General features: G+C 39.6%; 1 protein-coding gene across 1 annotated transcript in view; it reads right to left on the reverse strand.

Annotated features, from left to right (window-relative positions):
* Nucleotides 1-19930, reverse strand: part of TBC1D4 (TBC1 domain family member 4) — a 99704-nt gene that overhangs the window by 38417 nt on the left and 41357 nt on the right. The window contains exons 2-3 of the mRNA XM_059493379.1: nt 3764-4372; nt 2338-2427 (exon numbers count right to left, since the gene is read on the reverse strand). Coding sequence (XP_059349362.1) covers nt 2338-2427; nt 3764-4372 — 699 coding nt within the window. The remainder of the gene's footprint in view (nt 1-2337; nt 2428-3763; nt 4373-19930) is intronic.

Genomic DNA, 19930 nt, shown 5'->3' on the forward strand with positions numbered 1-19930 from the left:
ATCCAGTACGTGACAAACTGAACATATTGTCACTACACACTGTTGTTTTTAAAAACAAAATTCCAAAAGTCACTTTTGTACCACATAAAACTTAAGAGGTGCAGAGAGTTGTTAAGATGACACAAATGGCATTAGCTGAACCATAGTCCAACTAATCTTGACTTCATTCTCTCGTGACAGATGAAGTCTTCAAAAGCATAAAATAAAAAAGGTCAAATGTATACACATGTTGATCTACAGAACAGTGAAGTGTTGAGCTCTGTTTTGCAAGAAAACAATTATTAAAGGTGGTTTGGTGAGATGCCAGTTCCCTCCTTTCTGACAGTGCCTGAACAAGTCTACTGCTGTCCTAACTTTTCAGTCTCGACAGGAGAACATTTGAGGGGGAGACAGATATGACACTTGCCCTACTGAAACACAAATAGGACAGCATGTTCCGAAATCAACAGCACTTCCATCATATTTCTTTAAGATGGTGGCTTTAAGAGGTCATGACAACAGAGCCAAGTTTTCTGTTGTTCTGGGTTCCCTCAAGGGGAAGGCTCCAACAAAAAAACTTCTAAAGCTATTTGATATCTGAGTTTAGACTGCACACACAGAGGTTTATCATCAATTATGTCTGCTGCTTGACAATTATAAGGAGTGTGGATAATTACATGAATGCAGCAGCTCAACCATGCTTAACCTATAGGATAAAAAAATACCTTTATTAGACCAGACTAAGAGAATCCAGAATGCCAACTGGCAATAACATCTCCTTTTCATTGTTTGTGAAGTTTGGAAGGACAAATATTCCTAAGCCACAGTCCCACAATACATACTAAATCACTGCCCTATAAATCTGTAACAGAGAAGCCGAGGGGCTAGCACCAAGTTCTTAAAGGAAGTACTGATGAAGTTTATGCAACCAATGCTTAGTCTTGAACAAATTAATATTTTATTTCTATTGAATGCAAACCCCCCTCGACTTCTCTAAAGTAATGGTTTCACATAATAAAAAAAAAACTAAAAAAAAACCCTAATAAAAACAAACAAAATCCTCCGAGTATTATGACTGTCTCTTTGAGTTATTCATGAATGTAAAGTAACAGAAGCTTTGCTCCAAATGAAAGTGAAGAGGTGGAATGAAAAACACCTCCAAAGTCCAACACACAGAATTACCTGACACTATTTATTATACAAAGTTATTTTCCTGAAGGAAAGCTGGGCCTTGAAGGTTTTCCATGGTCTAACTGGTTGCCATACTTTAAAGTCAGCAGATAAAAAGTTGTTCCAGCTTAGGACTGTTTTGTTTGACTATTTTAAGCTTTTATATAAAACCTAGGAGCCCAGTACCTAAAGTTGATGTGTCACTTCAGTACACCCAAAAAGCAGGAGAAGATCCAAGTCATCTACAAATTCTACGTTCCATACCTCTGCTTTAATATCATTTTGATCTGTATTTATTATAAAGCTATTACCACGTTGTTTGATTATATTGTCCCATTCTGTATTTGCATCAGCTTTTTTCCTCTCTCAAAAGCAATACAAATTGTAGTTTAAATGCAGAGTCAATTTAAGGACCAGGACCTTTAGTTGGTAACTCAAGACTCTACTTGAGTTACAAGTATGCCTAATTCCTAATTTGTCTAAGCATTGGTAGCCCAGTCATGCAAGAGCAGACTGGTTATTAGCATGAAAATGAATGCACTTGGGGGTAAAATACAGGTTTAGAGAATGACAAAAGCATACTTTAACTAGAATAATCATGTTTAAGTGTTGTGATGGTGTGATGATGTGGCATAACAAATTAAGAGATAATAAAGTAAAACTTTAAACCAAAAAGTGTCACCAGTGCTGAACAAGAGCAAGATGGAAAGGTGAACATCTTAGCCTTGACATTTAACTTTACAAGAAATAATTACTTATTACTGAACATAGCTAGGTACACCTATCACCATATTCTCCAGAGAAAATTATGCAGGTGAACTGCTGTTATTCTGAAGGGTTGATTTGATGCTCTCCTCCTTTCATTCTGAAGGCTTTCAGGAACTTGTATGCTCAGAAATAAATAGTACACTCAGAGCATCCTAAATGGAGATTAAACTGCTTCCAAAACATACTTAACACTCTCCCAAATCAGAAATAGTTTATACTTTGTTTGCTGATGAGTGATTAAAATTGCTGCTATTACACAGCTCAGACTGGTTATTTTGCATTCATATTTTCTGGACTTTTCTGGAAAAAGAATTCTACATTTCTTTTTTTCTCCTGCCTACAGACCAGCAAGGCAACACAGCTGAAGAACAAAATCTTTTTCTCCTGATGATCTACACATTGCTTCTTATTAATGCTTACCTGAGAACATGAGGAAATATCTTTAAAATTCTTTTCAAACACAACAGATTTGGTATCTGGGCTGATGAGGTTAACTTCAAACCTTCCAACCTAAGGGAGAGAAAAATAAATCTAATTTATGACTGTCTCAGGGGTATAGCATTTACAGCAACAAAAATGTCAGAATCTTGCCCTTTCTTGCTCACATAGAGTATCTTTTGGCACAACAGCTTACTCAGCAGGAACAAGGGTGCCAGGGTGCTGTAATTCTGCCCATGTTGAATAAGAATATTTCAGCAAGTACAATACACTCAGCTGAATAACAAAAATTACTTGGAAAAAAACATAGCTTTTCTTCCCCTCCCCCATCCTTTTCTTCAAGCTATTTTAGTCCAAAGATCACATGTTTGTCAGACAATACTAAAACCTTTAGGAAATAATGCGGCTAAATTAAAAGCTGGGGGAAAAAATGGGAATTCTTGGTTTTTAAATAATACCATAGATTAGCTAAGAAACTAAGATGATACTTTTTGGTTTGTAGTCATTCCAAATGAGAAAAAGTAGCTTCTGCAACAAACTACCTTTTAGCTTTCCCAAACTGCTTCTCAAGCCCATGGAATTTATTCTACAGACCTTGGATTTTTTCAGCGAAATCCTGTTCATTACTAGTGATAACTGCGGCTTTCTGAAGGGGAATGCATTCACTTCAGACAGCATTTCCCCAAGAGAATAAAAACAAGAATGATCCTTAAAACAAATGGAAAGACAAAATCCAGGCATTTAGCCCACTGTTATTTTAAGGTCCAAAGATTTTTCCTTTTATGGGTCACCTCCTTTATGTGTCCTTCTGCTTTCTCAAAACAAGTTTCAAAGATGTGAAATGCACTTCAGGCAAGAGAAGAAATAACCACTGGAGTCTGAAGGAAGAAGCCTTCAGTGCAGAGATGTTTGAATACTCATCTTGTAAAAAGGGGACATTAATACAAATTATCAAAAAGAGACTGGCTCAAACACAAAGCTGTGGAAGTTTCATGTGAAGTTTTTTCTTTTGAAGTGTACAAAAAAAAAGAGGCTTTGTTTGCATGGTAGCCTTCATTGATTCTCTTTTTGAAAGAATATTCATTTTTTTCAGCTAGGTTCTAAATATCACCAACACAGACAATCCAGAACTGCACATAAAATATTTATTTCACTAAAAACTCTGCTCCTTTAAGTGATTACTCCATAAATAATTACTTTTTCTTAAAATTTGCCTGAGCTCATGAGTTGAGGTGAAAGTTCAGCTACTTGTGTTCCAATCATTTATGAACAGATACAAAAATATTTATAACAAATCACGAAGCCATACTGGATCCATATTACTTATCTTGCAAAACTTGTCTCAAACTGCACAGGGGAAGAAGATACGGTACAAGAGCAACAGGAAGCTGCTCATCCTAGAGCCCACCTGGAACAACATTGTCCTGTTCTTCTCGGAGTCAGAGGGCTGCACGTGGCTGGGAGCACTGGCGTGTCTCCTGCGGGACTGTGTTTTCAGGTTGTTGTCGTGAACCCTCCTCTGCATCACTGCAGTGACACTGCTGCAGCGGGAGCGGAACTCCTGCTGCTCATCGAAGCCAGAGTCCTCCAAAATCCTCTCTGGAAAGCAGCCACGAGTGCTGGCCAGGTTGGTCAGGTTGGTCTGGCTGCCAATTGTAAACATTGCAGCACGCCCTGCTGTTGGGGGGCTGTTGGGGCTGTCCAGCTCCTCAAAAGGGCTGTCCAGAGGAGAAGCTGGCATATTTTCCTCACACAGGGGCAGGTCCAAACTTGACTCGTTATTGCGCTGCTCGTTTAGCAGTTTCAGGCGCTGGCGCTCATGAAGGCTGAATTTCTCTATGCAGTCGTCAATCAGCGTGGAGGGAGCTTTCTTGTGAGCCACTGTCACCTTCCCACAGTATAAGACCTCAAATTTTTGAGAGTCATAGAAGGCATCTTCACTGTCCTTACTTGGTTTGGCATCTTCTTTCAGTGCTGCTTTAGAGACTTGTCTTATGCTGCTGATGACATCAGGAACCTGAGGGGACAGTGTGAAAGGCCTTTTTAGTAACCACAAATGAGACAGCAGAGACAGTGATGCATCAAGCATTTGTTAAGGTAAGTATTTACACAAGCTATTTCTTCAGCAGAGTGCCACAAGCTTCTTGGCAAAGAATATAAAATCAGTAAAGTCTAAATTGTGTATGGACAATTTATGTAGTGGAAGCAGAGCAAATAATTTCTAATTTTTTTCCTGGAATGTCTCCCAGTACATAAGGTTTTAAATTACCAGAAGGTCGATTGGCAAATGTTCACATTCTTTTTTTTTTTGCTTGTTTTTACTGAGACTGCCTTCTCTTTCCCATTGTCCTCTGCCCACATTGGCATGTTTTACTGCTGTGCTCTGTAAAGGGTCATCACTGCTCCTTTGTTTTTATTTTGCAGAGACACTTATTCTATTCTTAAGACTTTCAGGAACAGTTTTGTGGACAAGAGACCACCAATCTCCATCAGTTTCAACTGACAGAGTTGAAACTGCATTAGATCTCACTTATTATCAACTATAAAACATGTACAACTGCATTAGATCTCACTTATTATCAACTATAAAAACCTTGCCTCATCCATCCTGTGACACAGTTCACCTTAAGGTCACACTTCCCTGCTGCCTCAGTCATTGTGCCATAAAGCAGCACACACAAATCTCTCTTCTCTGCACAGATCCCTGCTATACCCTGTAGGGCCAAACTACACATCTCCAGAAGAAATTCACAATTGCAGACCTGTGTCATACAGTCTTTCAAAGACACCTGGTTCTTCCTCCATTTTATCCCAATCACCCTGGGAGGAGTCTGCTTAAAGTATCAACATATTTAACATGTGAGCTCCTTTTTCATTTTGGCTTCACAAAAGAAAACAAGGACTTTCCCAACTCTACTAACTGCAGATCAAAGTGGTAATAGTTGCTCTTTTGACAGTACCTACTCTTCTGAACCACACCCTCTTTCCCACATGTCCCATTTTCTCTAGAAGTATAATGAATGGCATCACACTACATGCATTGGGGAAGTTACTAGTGACAATGAGATAGAGAGAATATCAATTTAATTTTCTTTGCAAGAGAAATCAGTTCTCAACATTCAACTAATCCAATACAATCTATGATCAATCACCAGTTTTTGTATTCTATACAGCTTCACACTACAATATTTGATATTTATCAACAGTTTTTGTATTCTATACAGCTTCCCACTACAATATTTGATATTTTTCAAATAATTTTTCTATTAAAAGAAGGTAACTTTAAAGTCACACCTTAAATAATCCATGCTTTCTACAGTATCTCTTTCTTTCAGTCACACGATACCAGCTGAAACTTGCCACTGAGGCAGCAATCTCATCTACCAACACTTCTGCAAGTCAGAGTGGAAAATTACCTCATCTTAATCCCCATCTCCCATTACACACTCCTCATCCCTTGGGCATTCAACTCAAATCTGCTTCCAGTTCATTTATTGCAAAATGAAGTTCAATTACCCTAAGGTCTGCTGACCTTTTGGCTTCTATCCCTTTAGACGTCACCATCATCTCAGTTTGCAGTGGGGCTAAAAGCCAAGTCTAGATCTGGCACAGATACCAGAGTGGAACTGTTCTTCCCTCATTTTCACTGCCAGGCTGCTTTACCATCACCCAAGGTGCACTTCCTCCCAGCCATGGCAGTTCAGCTGGACATGCAAAGTCCTCAACTTGCACTTGCCTGTTTGCTCTTTTTCCACTCATTGGTCTCTTATTCTCTCTATGGCCTAGAAAGAAGCTCTAGAGATTAAATTCCTTAGTTCTCTGTTTTAACAAAATTCACAAACTAGCTACCTTTTAATTAAAATTTCCCTTTTTAGAATCCAGAAGCTGTTACAGGGCAATTCCCATATATTTCTATTCAAAGTACAGTGACAAATAATAATTCTATTCAAAATGCATATAATTTTACACACAATCAACTAGAATAACCACTGTCAGCTGTTTAATCAGCAATTTAGTTTTTTTTAGAACTGTACCATCATTTCCAATCCAATAACTGGGTTCTTCCTCCTGCTCATCACCTCTAAGACAAAAAACTGGATAAACCTAAGTCTTTCTAAAAATACTCAATAGCTTCCTAACACATCCTTCCCCCTCTCTCCCCCAGCCAATGTCCAAACAGGCTGGGGATAAGACACTACCAATTCTACCTCAACAGTAATAGCCATCCATTCCCTCTTCTGTCAGAGATCTCCCTCACAAATGCACAGAGTTTTAAGTAATTGCAATTTTACTTAGAAAAACCCGCAACCCTGCCATTTATCACTTTTATTTCCAGATTGTGTATGCTCTTCAGACACTAGTATTTCAGCTACAACTATTATTTCAGTATCTCTGCTCCTTAAAAGACTTTTGCAATACATAAATTCCTACAGTATTGTCACTTGTGCATAGAGGGACCCTAGCATTAGAGCAGGGGTTTCAGCTCATACAGCCCAAACAATCCTCATTCCCTGTTTTGTTTAGGTAAACTTTTTTACAGGCTACGCTATTTTTTTTTTTTGGATGTTCCCTCATTAGCATTCATTTTTTTTCTTCTTTTCAATCTACAGACAGATCAAAACAAAATATCAAAGTGAACATTTTGGGACCTGTTTAATCTCTGTAGATACGAATACTTTTCTTATATACAGATGAAAAGAAGCACAATGTAATGCAATACAGGGATGTCACAATTGATAAGTAATATCTGTCAGACAGCCCAGAACCAGTTCCAGATGCTTGTTAGCTGTTTCGTGGGTACTCTCACTAGCATGGTGTAAAAGACAGCTTCAAGTATAACATTCAAGACTGATACTAACATTGCCAGGCTATGAGTCGTGCACGTGAATTTTATTGGTCTTTAGTGTACAGGAGTAACTGCGTGCTGCTGCTGATGTCCCCAATGACTGACAATGTGCCAGCCTGTGCTGTTAGATCTGATCCTCTTCACTCTCAGAATGACTCTTTCTTACCAAGAACCAAAAGCTACTTCTGAGATGTACCTAATCAAAGTAGTGTTTTCATGTAAAGATTTGACTTTAAGTAAAAATCCCTAAGTGGGATCAAGTGGAGTATAACAACATATCACATCTATGTTTTCCTGAAAGGCAAGATGCAGAAAAAGTTACATAATTATCAATCACACATCCCAGCATGGCCTTTTACACATTTCTTTGACATATACCATTGGGTTTTGACATTTTGCTTCTCTGTGTATCAAGAAACCTCAATCAAAAATTTCACCATCGAAGTTGTGTAACTTTTGGATGTGGATATTAGCTCATTATTTCTAAATGTCAAAATTGCAGGGCAAAGTTAGACAAGATAATAAGCAGAATGGAGCTTTTAAAATACTGAATTACCTGGATGAAAATCCTTAACTACTTTTAGAAATCAGTTTAGGAATATTAAGATGATATAGACTCCTGCAACAGGCAAAATTTACAAAATGTGTTTCCAAGTTCTAGTATTTCCCTGCAGAAGTCTCATTAAATTAAGCAGCCAGAGGGGAGAAATGGGATTCTTACTCATGAAACACACAGGGCCATTGACAATCTTTCTGGACATCTACTACCAGCTGTTACAATAGGGCAAAATTAAAAAGTTAAATTGTATAGGTTGTATAGGTTGTATATATTGTATAGGTTTTCAGTATTCACCTGAATATAAAGAAATTAAATCCTTAAAATGTTTAAGCAATCGATCTATTTAACATATTCAGATTTTTTTTTTCAAGCCTTGCAGTTAGGTACATCAAGAAGAAAGACTGGATGAGACAGGGCTACACAGTTCTCAGGGAGAGAGAAGAACACCTCCAGCCCAAACAAACCCTGTGGTGGGGCAATTCAAGATAACTTAATTCTCCCAGACTTTGCCCCTCCCAAATCCCATAATCTGGAGGCCTATCATCTTTTTTCCAAATATTGTTTGGGAGAAGGAAATTGCCATGTTCCAAAGGGAGTTGCACAGGGCTTCTCAGTCCAGACAGATAGGAGCTGATGGTGTAGTGCTGGTACACCAGTTCTCAAATGCAGAAACATAATGTAGAGCATTATTATAGGTTTTATTCATGAAGTTTCCCTATACTGCTGAGTAGCAGCAGACTGTTCCATGAATCAGAACAAGGAAATCACCCCCCACTCCTATACACCTCCTCAAATGTGCGTGAACAGCACACAAAGCTTTCTCTAATGCAGCAGTGAGCTCATGCTTGAACAGCAACAGGCACACTGAACCTTCTCAGGGTACTAATAACCTGAAACCAAACAAAATGGATCTGAGAGCTTCAGGAGAGCATTCTTCCCCTCCAGGATGTCACGAGCATCCATGCCTGTCAGGAAGAAACAGCAAATGTGTACTTTAAGACCCCTGAAAAAGTGCTCACAGTAACTCAATCTCTGAACAGAGCCAAGAGAACTCAAGAGTAGAAATTCTTCCTCAGGCCTGTTCCAAACCATGCCCCCAAATGCAAGAGGCCAATAAGACAAGGATGTACAGTGGGTACCATAAGTACAAAACTAAACCTGTGATACTAGTTTGGTTCTCCAGTGTGAACAACACTAAAAAACTTGGTTGAGAAAAAAGAAACCAAAAAACCGAACCCCAATACCAAAACCAACCAAACAAGACTGCAACGTAAGAGGCAAGTAACAAGTGCTCTATAATATCACTGAAGAGACAATATTTTCCTCCAGGGAAATATATTTGATCTACTAAGAGTAATTACAGAAAAAAAAAAATAACCACACACTTGGGAACCAACATAAAATTTTTGATTCACATCCGAGTGACCTAAGATTGTATGAACCAGTTGTCACCCAAAGTGACCAGATTCAATGTGTGGCAATGAAAAAAGGAAAAGTTAGCTGCACTCAAATGAGAACAGGTGGCACTGGCCAAGCTCTACATCCCCTACAATTACATCCTGATCTGAAAAAGCAACATAATAAATAAAGCATGACACTGATACAAAATTCGTTTACCACAGGCAGTAGAGTTTTGATAGTCGAAACTAATGGCAGCACGAGTTTTAGCCAGATAATCCCCAATCTCCTCTATTTGTACCACACACCTATGATCTTGCTTAGAGACCTTTTGAGCTACTGCAGCACATCATCCATTTGGCCAGGTACTGTAGAATAAGGTGGCAGCACTCAGCTAATTCCTGCTCTGCAATTCAAGGGCTACATGTAGTTCTGTCCCTTGCGACTAGACCTGCAACAGTGTTAATTCATAAAGGAGAGCAAACAGCTTCCTTTATGAATTACATGCATGGGAAGCACACTGCACAAAGGGCATGTGATTAGTACTGCCAAGAAATTTTCTACAGGACACTTCACTGTGTTCTACACAGAATAGTATCTTCATGTTAGAAAGGAACATCACTCTAACTGATATAAGGAATGCAAGGTCTTTCCTCTGAACAAAGTGTAGAATAAAACCAAAGGGAGGACTGCAGAAAAATAATTACCACCAAATTCACCTCATGTCATGTAAAAGCTTTTGCTAAAATTAATTCCAACTGCCACAACCCTTAAAACCTCAAAAACAGAACTTCAGTTATGAGTATTTATCACCAGTATCTGTAAGTTGCAAAATAGAGAAACTGTTGAGCCTACTAAATCATGCCTGATGCAGCATAACAATAGCACATTTTGTCACAAGTCTAGAAAGGGCAGAGCATCTCCATTGTAACACTACATGCTTTCTTGAACAGCAGTGACAGAAGTGGAAGCATTAAAAACAACCAAAAAACCAACCCTTTGAATTTACAAGAGCTTCCAGAGAACAAAGGTGGATGTCCCCTTTTGGCTGGAGGGATAACTTTCAAATGCATCCCTCTGTAATTACTGAGAAGTACTTTCAATTTTAATCCAAACTTAGAACTTGAATGCTATGGATATTGCAAAGAACAACAAAATTCACTGGCTGGATTCCATTATTTCCACAAATGAACAGAATTTCACTGTGCAGAGAAGCTGCAGCTTGTCCTAATTTGTGCCTAGCTTCCAGATGAAAAACTTAAGTCTGGAAATTATTAACAAAGCAAAGTCCCTCTTCATACCATAAAGCTTATAAACACAAGAGCAACTGTGAAGTACTGATCCAACAAACATGCCTAACAAATGTGGCTACTTTGTGACAGCATTTCTAGCAAGGCAATTACTTACGAGACAAGGAAAAAGCTCAACCCCTCTCATTCCATCACCATACAAAGTGCAGTGGCAGATCCCTTCCACTGCATAAAGAGATGGGAGCTGAATGAACCTCCCACACACACCACAGGAGCAGACAGTACCTTCTGGCGGGAGCTCCAGCTCAGAAGCAGAGGCATGTCCAAGCAGAGCTGTCACCAAACCTCAGTGTCATGAACACCAAGACTCAGGATAAGAAAGTGCAGAAAGGATTCCCCTCTCACAAAGGGCTGGCAGAGCTGTCACAGCACTTCCTCAGGCTCGCTTCATGATATCACAGCAGAGCCAGAAATCTGTGCAGCTGCCGTTATTCTTCAAAAGCCAAGTATTTCCTGACTTGGGGCTGGAAGCATCCGCACTGCTGGATTTGAATAATGCACCCCACTCATCATCAAGCTATGTACACTTAAAAACAAACAAAAGAGAAACAGGATACTGCTCAGAAATCAATACCCTGTGCTTTGCTAAGTACTGGGAGTTTGACATCTGTCAATAAGAAAGTAACACAATGTGAGAAAAAAATAGGAGCAGTTGGAATGAGTCTCCTTTAGTCAGTGTTAACTTGCATATCCACAAGATAGGAGAACCCATCCACAGCAGTGAAACAGAGACAAAACAAGCTGTGTATCATATCCTGCTATGTACCAGGCATTTGTCAAGGAGGCAAAGTTCTTATCTTAAAAAAACCCACAACCAAATGCCAGCCAAAGTGCAGATATCTGTAACTATTCTCAACTAGAAAGAAGGGTGGGAGAGGAAAAAAAAATTGTTTTCCTTTAACTGCTATAAATGTTTTTACTGCCATCCAGTTAGTCCAGCGCTGATCATTCAGACCTGTTGTACTTCTAAAACTGCTGCATTCTGCTGCTTTCCACTCTGCTGACAGAGCTCCACTTCCCAGTTTTCACCATTAAAAATGCATCTTTCCAATAAAAAGATAAAAGACCAGCCTGATGTCATTCAATTTATGCAGTCACACAAGCAATTTGCTTACTTGGTTTATGCTAGAGGTATTTAGAAACTAGAACAGAAGAATTTGCCTCCATCAGCTGACTTACTGCTGAAGGAATACTGATATCTCTGTTTTTACAGAAATAAGGAGGATTTTCAGCCAAGAGAAATGCTGTCCCAAAGAGAAAGGAGTAACAGCCAAATTACTAAGCATTTCTATATCCCATCTGCACTTACTGTACAGTCTAAAAATAACAGTTTAGAAAACTCCAAGTCAGGTTCTCAGCAGGCAGTAATAAGCATCTGCCATCAACTCCAAATCATTCTGCTGTATGTCTGGGCCAACACAACATAACACAAGCCCAGTAGCAGAAAGCTGGAACACAGAGGCTGGCAAAGAAACTTTCAGTGAAAGCAGTTTTTGGAGCTTCAAGCTAGCTGCCATCCTTGGCTGCTAGTGCTTTCACATTTCTTCTCTACAGGCTCATGGATTCAGCCTAAGCTTAAAGCATCAGAAAACACATTAAAGGATTGATTGCCTAGAGGAACATTAAAGGATTGCATGGAATAAAGTTTTGCTTTCAGGAGACAGTCTTCCTCCTATTTGCCTGGCCTATATTTTTCCCAGATGACTGGTCAAGACCCAGCTATGTTTGCTTCTCAAGAGCTGCTACAGAGCAGTGCATGCATTTTGCTCTGACATTCAGCCTCATGCCACATACTGGGGAGATCACATACTCCTGCCAAAGGCAAAGCTGAAGACTACTATTACACCACCCTAAAGAGAGATCTTTTTTTACATAGGTAAGCTAAAATGAAATCAAATTCAGTTTTCAAAATAATTCTTATTCAAGAACAACCCAGGAATTACTTACACTGATGAGTTTTGATACAGTCAACAAGCAGAAAAAAGTACCAGGCTCACACAGCACACATTTAGCAAACCATCACAGCAGTTAATTTGCAGCTGGAAACTTGTGGATCACCTAACACATTCTGTGTGCTACACACACACACAAGGTGCTTCTATGCCAAATATCCAAATTTAAGTAAGCAGTATAATGATAGAAGGTGGATCAAGTTACTTAACAGAAAAGAATATCTAAGAGTTACAAGATGGTTTAGATGCCTGAGCAGACAATAGGTGCCTTTCCTCATTCAAACACTTGACAGTGGTGCTTGGTTGAGAAAAAAAAAAAAAGAAAAAAAAAAGAAACCAAAAAACCAAACCCCAATACCAAAACCAACCAAACAAGACTGCAATGTAAGAGGCAAGTAACAAGTGCTCTATAATGACACTGAAGAGGCAATATTTTGCCTATCCAAGAACTTCAGGGATGGCAGTGACAGCACAGCCAGACACAAGAGGAGCAGTGCAAGGAAGGCTCTGCACTCAGCATTTTGCTCCTACGTCTAGGCCAGTCAGGCTTGATGCTTTTCCACCTTTCAGATACAGCTCAAATTCACTCAGCTTGAGTACTCTGCAACCCACAGAAGTGTCAGTACAGAGGTCTTATGATGATCCTTATGCTCTTGAATATGTAGATTAGTAAAACAATTCATTTCATCCACCAATTTCATACTTTGAGCATAGGCAAGTTTGTTTCCAAGTTTAGGACACAGTTCCCAGGGAAAGACTTAGCAAAGTACAGCTTGCTTGGAACAGCAGTTCTTTACCCACGTTCTTACAAGCTACAAAAGTACAAATTCAGATATTAGCTAGGAATTTTCTCCTGAAAACTGTGTGTCAGCTTAACTTGGCACTTCTAGTAAGAGGTTTATTAAATATATTGTTTTTAAAACTCCATCATGTTTAACACATACCCTATTTTTAAAAGGGCTTGCCTGAGAAGATAAGGCTGTCACGTGGACAGTCCCAAACAATTAATACATTCTCTGCATTCATTTCCTTTTGAGGGGGTGGGAGGAAAAGTTGGAGAGCTCATTGAAGTATTTTGCCCATTTATGGTCACTATCTACTTCTCCAATACAGATCAGAAGCTCATGAACTTCATTTTAGCAGATTTAAAGTGGCAATACTGAAATAAATGCTCCATGCACCACGTTTAAGAAGGTGGCAATTTTTTAATTCTGTAGCTTCAGGTAGAAGTACTCAAGATTTTAAATTTAAAATATTAACTAACACGTTGATTCACTATGAAATGAACACGCTTTGGTCTGGTTTTCCCTAGCCAAGAGACCGAGACCAAGATCAAGATCTCCTGAGCCAAGAGATCAAGATTTCCTACATGGCAGATCATGAAGAGCCCTAAAGTGAGCATCATCCCAGATTTGGTTAAAACTTGCCATGATACCCATGGATGACAACACATTTATAACTCATTCACTACAATAACCACTTTCTTCTATTATCACTGAAGAAGAAGATGGTGTTTTAATTCAGTGCTGGCTCTGGGAGATGGGAAAAGTTAGATTTTATTCAGTCTAGCAGATGTGGGTATAGTTGATCCAAAAAGTCAGGCACTGCAATAACTTCTAGCTCCCTTAATGAGGCTAGAAATTCCTCAATGACTTGAAACCAAGGAGTTCCTTCTTTCCCTATTTGATGTTTTCTCACAAACTCTCAACTGCAGTGGGAGGTTTCAGACTACAAACTTTCCTTTAAAAAGGTTCTGCTTACAGAAGGTTGGACACCAAGAGCAGTTTCATGCAGCAGGTGATACTGTGGCAGAGACAAAAAGTGTTAAAAGAGTTCAAGGTTCCTTTTGTCACAAGAACATTCATTAAAAAACTGTGAAAGACAAATGCACATGATTCATCAATGTGGACAGAGTATAAATAAAGTATAAAGAAAACAGCTTGCAACCTAGTAGCATTTCAACAGTTCTGTCATCACTGCCAAGTAATGTTCAATAGTTTTCTAGTACTTTGGAAACACACATCTGTACATGTTCCAGCTTGTCTGCTAATCTCACAGTTCACAAGAGCAGCTGCCTTGTCTTGTGACAGTATCAAATGCCTGAGCAACCAGCAGCACAATTAACTCTTCCCAGATAACAACCAGCAAAGAACCCAAGCATAAACACAGCAAGGAAGGATTTCAAAGCCATACTCATCCAGATGCTGAATTACCAACTGCTTTGAAATGAGGTGCTGGGAGCTTCCACCTAACTAGACTTCCTTCAGCACCAAAGTCTCAAACCACCACTTTGCCTAGGAGTCAGGGGAATAATGAATACCACACCTGAAGGCAAAGTTAGCACAGGACAAAGCACTGACTACTGCTCTCCCTGGGAGTCACATTAGTCTAATCTTGTCAATCTCTAACTGCTTACAATATTAAGATTTCGTCAGCTTGTTAGTCGCTGTAAAGAGAATTAAATAATTAGGTAGTTACAGTATTCAAATGTAAATCCAGACAGACAGCTGGATGGGGAAGTATTTCAAATTTAATAGCTGAAAGTAATTAAATGCATGGTCCTTTTACATTTTGACATAGAGAAATTCTAAAAGAGCTACAGATTTACTGTTACTACTACTAATAATTAAAAAAAAAAACAAAAAACCAAACCAAAACAAAACCAACTCACAAGACCCTGGGGAACAGAAAAGAAAATGCTTTCCCAGAAAGCTTTGATATAAAGCAGTCAATAAAGTAAACAGACAGTAAGGACCTTTCAGAGAAACAGCTTTATAAGGCAAGATTCTTGCACCAATAGTGACATACATGAAATAAGCTAGGGGTGCGACAGAGACCCAGGAGACCCATCATATGTACTTCCAAAAAGTCTGTGAGAGCATTTTGTTTTGGTTATAAATATGGGTTCTACAAAACTTAAGGGGAAAAGGGAGCATAGAGGCACTTAATCACTGTGTAACTAAGAAAGCACAACAGGTATATACAGTCAAGATGGGTGGGAAGGAGTTGTTTCTGAGCTTATTAGGAAGGTTCTACTCATTTTTTTAGGCACCATTTTCCTATACATCAGGTAAAGCAACTTTTGCACTGCTTCACTAATTGCTACTGGTAGATACTTCTCATTTCAGTACTATCAAACTTTATTTTCTGAATTTACTGTGCAGGTATTTCTGCATCAGCAGCTGCACAGCACTGCTTGACAGCATTAACAGTACGATTTTTGGAACTGGCTTGAGACCACATAGGTAAGAAGAACAGCTAGGCTGCATTAAGTAACTGCAGCTAACCTTTTGATAACAATATTCACAGGACGATTAGCATTGGTATTATGAAGTCCTAGCAACACAATGACAAATTTACCCAGGAGTTCTAGAATTTCAGTTCATTATTAATGCAGAGCAAAGCCCACACTGCTTCAACTTTCATAGCAGCATCTTTACTTTAGTAGTTCTGGGTTCATGTGGCAAAATTTTGGTAGCAAAGGGACTGCAGGGGTGATTTCCATGAGAAGCTCCCAGAGTTTCCCCAGTGTCCAACAAAGTCAATGGCAGTCAGCTTCAGGACAGACCCACCACCCACCACTGCAGTGACAGTGGTAGCCCCTCCAGGATAATGTGTTTGAGAACAGGAAAACCCTGTGCAAAGGCAGCTAGGACAGCAAAACGAGAACACATGAGGGGAACAGCCCTGCAGACACCAAGGTCAGTGAAGAAGGAGGGGCAGGAGGTGCCCAGGTGCCAGAGCTGAGGTTCCCCTGCAGCCCATGGAGCAGCCATGGTGAGGCAGCTGTGCCCCTGCAGATCCATTCTGGAGCAGTGATCCACCTGCAGCCCTTGGAGGATGCTACACTGGAGCAGTGGGAGATCAAAGGAGACTGTGACTCCATGGGAAGCCCAGGCTGCAGCAGGCTCCTGCAGGGACCTGTGGACCCACAGAGAGAGAAGCCAGCAGTGAAGACAGTTTGCTGGCAGGAGTTCAGCAGGAGAGCCATGCTAGAACAGCCTGTTCCTGAAGGACTACACCCTGTGGGAGGGGCCCATGCTGAAGCAGCCTGTTCCTGAAGGACTGCACCTGTAGGAAAGACCCAGACTGGAGAAGCTGGTAGGGAGCTTTCTCCTCTGGGAGGGGCCCCACTCTGGAGCACGGGAAAAGTGTGAGGAGTCCTGCTCCTGAGGAGGAAGGAGTGGCAGAGACAATGTGTGATGAATCCCCATTCCCTGAGCTGCTGAGGGGGAAGAAGTAGAGAAAATTAGGAGTGAAGTTAAGTTCAAGAAGAAGGGAGGGGTTGGGGGAAGGTGTTTTCAAGATTTGGTTTTCTTTCTCATTACCCTACTTTGATTTGATTGGTAATAAATTAAACTCAAGCTGAGTCTGCTTTGTCCACGACAGTAATTGGTGAGTTATCTCTCCCTGTCCTTACCTCGACCCACAAGCCTTTTTTCATATTTTCTCACCCCTGTCCAGCTGAGGATGAGCAAGAGTGAGGCTTTGGAGGGTGTCTGGTGTCCAGCCAGGGCAGCCCCCACACCAGTACTATAGCACATCTTAGCTGGATACCTGGGCAAGGCATGTTCCCTGCCTGGAAAGGAGATGGGCAGCACAGTCCTGATGCCTAGGGCCTGGTAAAAATATACTTAGCTGTAACGTGACAAATCCCATCATGTGGCTCCTGCCTGGACTGGAAATAGAAACTTATTTCTGGTCTGATGGGCAAGGGATGAGAAGGGAAGAGTGATTTTGTCACTGACACAGCAGTGTTCTCATGTCATTTAAATAAGTTATTTGTAAGGATAATGTAAATCCCATTCACTTCAGCTTACTACAAGAGTTTATAATTTCACCTAAGGTATTACTTGTCATGCTCAGCTGCCATCAAAGCAAGATATGCCTTCAAATAACTTAAAGTTTCAGAAATAGAAATAAGTATGTGAGTTCTCTCATGGAAGTCAACAGTTCCCTCTTGACTGAGGAAATTAAAACTCAGGTTTGTCCACAACTTTGCCCTTCTACAGCTTATTTTTTACTTCCAATAGCTCAGACTATGAAAGATCTCTCTCTGCAACTGGAAGTCGGCTTGCTGATGAGAGTCAGCAGTGAGCACACAAACTATTAACAGAAACCAGAAAAAAGGTGCCCTAAACAGTGAACTTCATTCCTCCTGCTCATCAGCTCTCTCTCCCCTGGGGGAGCTTAGTTGATCTGGGAACTATCTAACTTAGGAATCTATTCTTGGTCATGTCTGAATGTCCTGTTCTCACTGAAGTCAAGCCTGAAACTTGTTTTGCAGAGCCAGGGTGGAAATAATTTATCATAAAAGTTAAACATATTTCTTAACTACCCATTCTATGATTCCCAGCATCCAAACCTGGAACACAAGGTGTGTCTCTCTCTGGTGGGATTCACAAGTATGCCTTCCAGTTTCACCTGTGACACCCACAAAGGCTTCCAAAACAATTCCATACATTTCTATGTAGTAGATACTGGTAAACTTCAAGGAGAAACAACAAAAATCTCAACTACAAGGGTAACCTCCAATGTGATGGAAATATACAACACTAGCTAGATTTATTTATTCTCTAGGGAATTTTTAAACCATCTGGCACAGTCCCAAGTGCTGTAGTTTCTGTTTGTTCAAGAGCTCTCAGGGAGCTGAAGCTAGCAGAGGACACAAATCATTTATTTGTTTCTGCTCTTGTAAAAACATCTTGCATCAATTAGATAAATTCAAAATAGAGTTATGATACACTGAAACGGGTTTAACAGATCCATACCTTATCAAGAGAATTTTATCAGAACTTTTAAGAGTTCAGAAATTAATGTGGACTTCAGCTAGAAGCAAAATCCAAAAAATACATAATCCATTTGAGAAACCACTACGGAACTCATAGACAAAAATGAAGTTCAAAGGGATTTACATGAACAGAAATAAAACTGAATATATGAACATCCCCTTCATTATTTTTTTCATAAAAAGACATCAAGTCCACCAGCATGTAAATTTTTTTGTTTGGGTTCTGTTTATTTTTTTAAGTGGGGAAGACCTTTGGAGGGGTTATGAACCATTGGACCAAACAATGACAAAATCATAAGTGAAATTAATAGGAAAATATAAGAACAGGCATGTTTGCTCCCAAATCCAGTACTGGCTATGTACACAGTTTCAAAGTGACAATTCAGAGCAGCTTTCTGCAGTGTCACAACCTGCCCAGCTGAGGTTGCTCCCTGTTGCTCAACATCAAAAAAGAGATTTTAACATCCTATTTTCCCTCATGGGAACACTGGGAATAACTATCTGAGACTTGGATGTTCAAATTAATATCACACCTAAAGTACTGCACCTCCTCTACCCAAGCACAGGAGGTATGAAAGGAACCATTTAATGCCATTTATGCTTATCACAATCCTTGTTCAATCTATTGGACTCCTTCAAAGATGCATCACATATAAACACCAGTCTTGGAATTAAACAATTTCGAATTGCTACCAGCACATAACACTTAAAAAACTGTGTTCCTTACAGGTAGCAGCAAATTCATGATCCTTGTTAGCCCAATTTATTTAGATGATGCCAGCTCTGAGGCTGACCACAGCAAACAGGGGTTCAAGGAGGACACAATTAAGTAGAGTTGCTGCAAGGAATTTGTAAGCCCCAAAAAGCATATGGTAAAAAACAGCTACTGAACAGCAAATTTAAAACTTGTGCCCTCTTTTCATAATCAGAACACAAGAGGAAAGTAATTCATGAAATAAGAGCTAATCAAAGGAAAAAGAAAGAAAAAAACAAAAAAGACTGTTACACACGAACTCAGTTAATTACAGGGACACAGAACAAAGTCTGGATTGACAGGTATGAAATTTTTATGTACAACCAAGGAATAACAGTCTTTTGAGTTAAAAAAACAAAACGATCCAAAGTGTCAGAAATTGTCACTTCTGGAAATCAGTCACTGGTTTAAGTGGATAAATTGGTACGTAGGAGGATGATTTAAGGCAGCACTTCAAAGAAACAGATTAGGTAACTACAGATGCATGCCATGTAGTAACATCCTGGTATTACACCTTGTTCCAACAAGAAGCATGAAGGTGGGAGTTTATTTCCAATGGCAAATATACAAATTGTATAAGATTAGGACACTGGTGAGGAACAACTGGAAATCCTAGTATTTTATTAGGGTTTTTTTTCTCTATCTATGAACAGAAGCAGGAAATTAAGATCAAAATGAGGTCATGTGGCTATAATAAATGCTGACTGCAAGAAGTATTTTACCAGAAATAAACAAGGCAGAGTCATCTTTGTGAGCAGCTTTTGTCAATAATCCTGTATTGTTTATATGATACACTGACTGCTTGTTGTGAATTCCCAAGCAGATAAGAACTGTTCATAATACACAGACTTCACAAATAGTCCCACCTCATAAAACTTGGGGATGCACACCTGTTACTCAGAAACTGGGACTCCCATCAAACTTTAAATTACGTCTTATTTCATAGTTTATAAATTTACAGTACA

This window comes from Ammospiza nelsoni, chromosome 2 (genome assembly GCF_027579445.1).
Source record: "Ammospiza nelsoni isolate bAmmNel1 chromosome 2, bAmmNel1.pri, whole genome shotgun sequence".
Classification (NCBI taxonomy): domain Eukaryota; kingdom Metazoa; phylum Chordata; class Aves; order Passeriformes; family Passerellidae; genus Ammospiza; species Ammospiza nelsoni.